The sequence below is a fragment of the Pteropus alecto genome, unplaced genomic scaffold (genome assembly GCF_000325575.1).
Source record: "Pteropus alecto unplaced genomic scaffold, ASM32557v1 scaffold134, whole genome shotgun sequence".
Taxonomy (NCBI): Eukaryota; Metazoa; Chordata; class Mammalia; order Chiroptera; family Pteropodidae; genus Pteropus; species Pteropus alecto.
The window spans coordinates 3,446,683-3,453,469 of record NW_006436283.1 but is presented as its reverse complement, the minus strand read 5'-3'; the positions used below and the strand labels follow the sequence as shown (position 1 = coordinate 3,453,469).

The following is a 6,787-nucleotide window of genomic DNA, read 5'->3' as shown; positions in this document are numbered from 1 at the left end:
GCGTATCCCTAAGACCATCGACATCAAGTCCATCACGCACGGTGAGAGCTGGTGGGGAGGCCGTTCAGGGACCTGCGTTGGGCACTTGTGGCGGCACCGCTGGGCACGGTAACTCTGGGTTGGGGTGCTCTCCATGACCCCCACGGCCCCGGTCAGACAGTGCCCCTGGCGACAAGAGTTTCCCATGAGGAATCACGGGCAGGGACCCCACGAGAAGCGGCACCAGCCCCTCTGGACTGCCGCTGCCGGGGGCCCTCTCCTCCCTGGCACCTGGGCAGTCACTGCTGGTCGCCCAGTGCTGCCTCCAGTGGCCTCGTTGGGGCAGGGTTGGCCAGGCAGCCTGAGCGCTCCTGGTACCCGGCGGGGCCCGGTGCATTCCGGGTGTCGGGGTTCTGGGCCTCCCCGAATGTCGTGGGCGCTGTGATCTGTGCAGACATTGAAGAGAAGGGTGTTCGGATGAAGCTGACGGTCATCGACACACCCGGCTTCGGGGACCACATCAACAACGAGAACTGGTGAGCGGCTCGTGGGGCCTGGCGGGCGTCGGGGGAGAGCACTAACGGGGTGTCAGGGCACCCCGACTCTGAACTGAAGCCGAGCGACCCCGGGAATCTTGCCCTTGCCCTGAGGTCAAAGGTCTAAGACAAGGCTGTGGTCCCCGCTGAGACAGTCACACGCCCCCGCACGTGCCCTGGAAGCAGTGGCCTTCGGGGAGTGCCGGGGGGGCGGTGCCGGTGGGGCGTACCGGGGGGCGTTCCGCTGGCGGGCTCACCGGCCTCTCCGCGCAGCTGGCAGCCCATCATGAAGTTCATCAACGACCAGTACGAGAAGTACCTGCAGGAGGAGGTCAACATCAACCGGAAGAAGCGCATCCCCGACACGCGCGTGCACTGCTGCCTGTACTTCATCCCGGCCACCGGCCACTCGTACGTCCTCGCGTGGGGGCGGGGTGGGGGAGCCCTGCACGCGCCCCGTCTCGCCCTGCTGTCTGTCTACACCGCACGCCCTATCTCGCCCTGCCGTCTGTCTACACCGCACGCCGTCCTCCCCGCTTCAGCCTGCGGTCCAGGCCAGCCGGGACGCTCAGGGCCCGGTGTCCTGCGCTGTGGGCCCTCCCTGGGCTCCGTCTGGGTCAGAGGCGGGTGACCTTCCCTCATCCCTGTCCCTGTGCCCCCGGCTACGCTCTCATCCACGTCGTCCCATCCCAGCCTCAGGCCCCTGGACATCGAGTTCATGAAGCGCCTAAGCAAAGTGGTCAACATCGTTCCGGTCATCGCCAAGGCCGACACGCTGACCCTGGAGGAGCGGGTCCACTTCAAACAGCGGGTAGGGCCCACTCCCCCCCGGCCCCCTTCTCGGCCAGAGCGAGGCCAGCGAGGGGCCGGCCGGCATGACGTGCCAGGGTTTTATTAGACAGAGGAGAGAGCGGGAAAGGGGCGAGCCTGCCGAGGTGACAGGTGGCTCTGCTCTGCTGCGGCCCCACCGCCGCCGTGTTGGGGAGAGGGGTGACAGCAGGAGGGGTACATGTCAGGGACCCCCTGGGAACTCGAAAACCTGAGGTACTGCCCCTGAGGTTGGGGGGCTATGCCCTCTCGCCCCCAAGACCCCCGCTCCCCGCTCGGGTCTCTGCCCCAGGCCCAAGTGCCAGGGGTGTTCCCAGCATGTTTCAGGGGGTCGATCCCCCTGAAGTGGGTGTGTCTGCGGAGGGAGAAGGAAGCAGAGAGCCCCCGATGCTGCCCGGGGCGGGGGTCCGTGCTCAGGGCAGGGGCACGTTACTGACTGGACATCAGTGTGGAGCAGCCGTCACCACAGAAGGGTGGTGGCAGTTATCAGCAGGTGCACGTGTGCAGGCGTTCGGGGGCCAGGGGCAGGCGGTTTCTGGTGGAGCTCAGGAGGGGAGGGCTCGGCAACCCCGAGTTTACTTTCTCGGGGGTGCGATGAGCTGAGAGGAAAGGCGGGAAGAGGCCCGGGACAGTGACCCAGGTCCCTCAGGCAGCGGTCAGTCTCCTGGCAGGCAGATTTGCAGCTGCCTCTCTGCTTGGGAGGCACAATAACGAGAGAGTATCGAGGTCACCAGCCCCCTAGAGCCCCCCTTGACCCCGAGCCTCGGGCTGCTGATGGTGTGGAGGTCACGGTGAGGGGAGATGCCAGGGGCCGGTCCAGCTTGCCGCGTGGACGGCACCCACATGCCCCACCCCATCCGCAGATCACCGCGGACCTGCTGTCCAACGGCATCGACGTGTATCCTCAGAAGGAGTTTGACGAGGATGCAGAGGACCGGCTGGTGAACGAGAAGTTCCGGGTGAGTGGACCGGCCATGACCCTCTCCTGAGGGCCCTCGGTTCCTGTCGGGGGTCCGAGAGCCATGGGAACGTCCCTAGTGTCCACGGCGGCCGTTCCTGCCCGTGACCAACGCCGCCTGCTCCTCCCGCAGGAGATGATCCCCTTCGCCGTGGTGGGCAGTGACCACGAGTACCAGGTCAACGGGAAGCGGATCCTTGGCAGGAAGACCAAATGGGGCACCATCGAAGGTAACAGGGGGCTGGCGTCCGGGCCGCAGGGGTCGGCACAGTAAAGCGGGGTGCTCCTGGGACCTGTCGTTTGCGTGGCCCCCGCGGGCCCAGGGCCCACGGCCCACAGCCATTAGCTAATGGAGCTTCCACCTGGACCTGTCACGGGCAGGAGCGTCCAGGGACGGTGCCGTGTGACCCTGGACAAACCGCCTCTCGTCCCTGGGCTGAGGCAGGGGCTCAGGAGAGTGTGGCTGCAAAGCGCCTTGGCCTCGTGTTCGTGCCCTCCCCATCCCGAGGCATCTCGCCCGTCCTCGGCAATGTCTCCGTCCAGCTCTGAGACCAGGTGGCCGTCCCCTGCAGTGTGCCGAGGCTGCCCTAACAAATCTGCACACCTGGGTGCTAACTAAAACAGACATTTATTCTCATAGTTCTGAAGGTCAAGGTGTTAGCAGGGTCAGTTCCTTCTTCCGTCCAACGGAGAATCTGTCCTTGGCCTGTCTCCGGACTTCTAGTGCTCGGTGTCCTTGGCCTGTGGATGCGTCTCTCCGCTCTGTCTTTCTGTGTGTGTGTCTTTCCCTCTTCGAGCTATGAGGACCTTTGTCGTTGGCTTTAGGGGCCGCCCTAAATCCAGGATGACTTACCTTAATCACATCTTCAAAAAACGTTCTCTGACTAAGGCTCCTCTACAGGTACGAGGGTTGGGGGCTGGACACAGTGTTGGGGACACAGTTCCACCCACTACAGGTCACGCCCTAGTGCGATGGACCTGGCCGTGTCATTCCTCTCCCTCTCTCTGGAACAGAGCGGGGAAAGCACAGATTTAAAGGGGCCACTTTGTTCCCCGTTCCCGGTAGAGAAGGATTGGAATGCATTCGACTCCAGCCGCCGCCCCCACCCCCGGCTCTGTGACATCGGGCCTCAGTTCTCACCATCCACAAAGTGGGCGCCCTGCGCCGGCATTTCAGTCAAATGAGAGAATGTCGAGGCCACTGGAGCTCTGGGGACAGGACTCTAAGGAACGGACGGGAATGAAGACCTCCGGGCATTGCGCACGCCCCGGCCGGCTCGTTTCCCTGGGGCGATCAGTAAACCCTCGGGGCGCCCTGTGCCCTCCCTGCAGAGGCAGAAAACCTGCCTGGGCCCCAGAATCCTGCAGTGTACTCACACCTGGAGGAGGGTGGAGCCGCTCGTGTCTGTGTGGGTGCCGGCGGAGACGGGGAGGTGGGTGTTTTTCTAAACCGGCCGCTGTCTGGACGTTTTCCGTGTCTGCCCCGCGGTCTGGATCACCTTTCCGAAGCTCTCCCCTCGGCCAGGGGTCCCTGGTGGCCACTCAATGTCTGTGCCCCCGTAGGCAGCATGCTCAGTTGGGCTTTGCCTTGGGGTCCCGCTTCAGCCCCTCCTCTTCCTGAAGCCTTGTGTTTTAGGAACCTCGTTATGAAGGCATGTTTTGGAGGGCGGGGAGGTTTGGGATGAGAAAGGGCCCGAGGAGACTCGGGAGGGCCGCCCGGTGGTTGGCCTGCCTCTGCTGTCCCCTGGTGGCCACCTGCGGCCTTGCAGGCAGCTGGTCACAGAAATGGCTGGGAAACGAGAGAGACTAGTTTTTCCGTGTCCTGCTCCCACATGTGTCCCTGATCCTGGTGCTCTAAGTGACCTTTGCATTACTGTGGCACTGCCAGCTCACATCGCGGGGCGCTGAAAGCAGCAGCCCCAAGGAGCTGTGCGGGCAGCCGCAAGGTGGCCAGTCCCGCGTGCCCGCAGCCTTTTGGGCTCCCCCTCGCAAGTGTGGTTATTAGTGCCTGTGCCTCGTTTTGGCACCCCCTCCCCAATTCTATTTGTCCATTTTTCGGGGGTCCCACCACTCTGCGGGATTTGACCCATCCCTGGAAACAGAAGGTGGGTGTGGCGAAGCACACGGCTAGCTCATCGAGCCCCGTGTCGCTGATAGGTGGGCAGCATCATCATCCCCATTTTCCGGGTGAGGAAACTGGGGGTTCGAGAGGCCAGGAGGCAGCAGTCACAGTCGGGCTCAGGGCTCTGCCTGCCCATGGAGGGCAAACCAGGCCCTTCTGCTTGCAAGGGCCGTGTTGCTCCGGGACAGGCCGCCTGGACCATGGAGCCAGGTGTGCGGGGCCGGCCGTGCCCCGGCCTGATGAACGGCCTGGACAGACAGGTCAATTGAAACGGTGCCCACGAGAGCACTGGGCACGGCCTGGCGTCTGCCGCCTTCTCATTCAACTCCTCTGCCCGCCTCCCTCAGTCCAGGCAACGGCACTTGCTGTTAACACGGTGACCACGTCCACAAGGCAGTGGACGTGTGCATGCCCTGAGCACGTGCGGGGCACAAGGCAGTGTGCTCGCTCACTCGTCAGGCAGGAAGCCCAGCAAACGAGCCCTGAGCCCAGCTACGGCCCCAGCCGTGACCCGTGAGCTCAGGGGTGCCTGTGGGGACCCGGGCACCTCCCTGCCCCGTCTTCCCGCGTCCCCAGAACTGCCGTCCTGCAGCCTGTGCCCGTCACCCCTTGGGCTGTTGCGCATTGTCGCGTGATGCCCAGCTGTCTCTAGCCATCGCAGGGTTTGATTTTGCTGCTCCTTAAGCTGGATGCAAACGGTAACCCATGGTCTGTGGTCTTGTGCGTGTGCGTATGTCCCTGTGCATGCCCTGAGCACGTGCGGGGCACAAGTTCTCTTTAAAGCCCGGGCTCCGATTCCTGCTTCGTCTCACTCCTGGCCCCTCCTGTCCTCAGGTCTCCCCGAAGACAGTTCCCTCTTCCCTGGTGGAGCAGTAGGCTCCACCACCCCCGCCTTGCCGTATGTCTTTCCCCTGCCGCTGTCTTGGCCGGGTTCCTGTGCCATCTTCCTGTTCTTCCAGAACCTTCTGGAGGGCAGGAGCTGAGCCAGTCCTGTTGCCACGATATCTGCAGCACCTGCGAGGTGCCCAGTGCTCACCTGGGAGCAGTGATGCCCCCTCTGCCCCTGCCTACCCACCAGGGGCGACTCTTAGCACCAGAACTACTGGGAAGAGAGAAGAGGGGCTTAGATGGGGTGGGGCTTAGATGGGGCGGGGCTTAGATGGGGCGGGGCTTCACGTGACATTCGAGTGCCTCTGTCTCCTCTCCACAGTCGAGAATACCACACACTGTGAGTTTGCTTACCTGCGGGACCTCCTCATCAGGTGAGAGAGGGCTGCTGCTGGGGGGCGGGAGCTGACAGCCTTGGCCCCGAAAGGGCCCGAGGGGAACCTAAATCCTGCCCGCCCTCCTGTGGAAAGACCTGGGAAGCCCAGTTTCTAAAACACTTTGGAAATAAGGCAAGAAGGTGGAACTTCTTTTTAACCGTACGAGGTCGCCTTAATGGGAAGGTCTGACTTCTGATCGCTGTGGCCTGAGTCAGTCCGGATCAGGGTCCCAGGAGGTCTTGAGCGCCGGATATTGGGGGGAGGGGTCCCCAGCTCCCATTCTAGCATCCTCTGACCTGGCCTTTGACCTGGCTGAGGCTTCTCCTTGTTTCCCTTGTGCCCAGCCAAGGAGCAGTCCCTCCTCCACCCGTGAGAGAGGGCGCCAGCTCAGGGGCTCGTCAGCCAGCAGGCGGGTGGACGTTGAGGGGTCAGGGCCGTCTCTTGGGGCCTCCGGGCTGGGGGTGTGTGGGAGCGGCTGGCTGAGGGAGGCCCACCCCAGGCCCTTTCCACTGCTGTTTCTGGCGGGCGGTAGAGCGGGGAGGACCTGAGCCTAGGTAGATGAGTTGAGTGCTCCACCCCGGGCACGGTCACCCCGGCCCCTCACCTGCAGGCACCTCCAGCCACTGGCCTGGCGCTTCTAGGCTAGCACCCCAGCCCAGCACTCTGAGTCTGCACCCAGCTCCGTCCTTGGGCAGGCCACAGGCTTGGCATAGAGAAGGGGGACGGAGCAGAACACATGTGTCCTGAGAGGGGCCGGGGTTGCCATAGAGACGGTCCCCCCCCCCGCAAGCCCAGGGGCCCTGAGGGGGCTGAGTAGGGGCTGGGGGCGGGGCAGGAGCAAAGGGAGGGCAGCCGGGGTCGGGGGCCGGGAGGGGGACACGGCCACCTCTCGCCCCGTGTTCCCAGGACGCACATGCAGAACATCAAGGACATCACCAGCAGCATCCACTTCGAGGCCTACCGCGTGAAGCGCCTGCATGAGAGCAGCAGCGCCATGCCCAACGGCGTGGAGGACAAGGAGCCTGGGGCCCAGGAGATGTAGCCGCCGCCCCCGGGACCCAGCCCCGCCCCGCCCGTGCCCCCAGCCCGCCCACTCGCC

The 6,787-nt window shown here is 64.1% G+C and overlaps 1 protein-coding gene across 3 annotated transcripts in view; it reads left to right on the top strand.

Annotated features, from left to right (window-relative positions):
* Positions 1–6,781, top strand: part of SEPT9 (septin 9) — a 139,976-nt gene extending 133,195 nt beyond the window's left edge. For all 3 annotated transcript variants that reach the window (XM_025047177.1, XM_025047178.1, XM_025047179.1), the window contains 8 exons: positions 1–41; positions 434–515; positions 789–926; positions 1,209–1,326; positions 2,207–2,302; positions 2,435–2,531; positions 5,634–5,685; positions 6,595–6,781. The exon at positions 1–41 is cut by the window's left edge and continues 139 nt beyond it. In XM_025047177.1, coding sequence (XP_024902945.1) covers positions 1–41; positions 434–515; positions 789–926; positions 1,209–1,326; positions 2,207–2,302; positions 2,435–2,531; positions 5,634–5,685; positions 6,595–6,730 — 760 coding nt within the window. In that variant the 3' untranslated portion in view covers positions 6,731–6,781. The remainder of the gene's footprint in view (positions 42–433; positions 516–788; positions 927–1,208; positions 1,327–2,206; positions 2,303–2,434; positions 2,532–5,633; positions 5,686–6,594) is intronic.
* Positions 6,782–6,787: the final 6 nt, after the last annotated feature.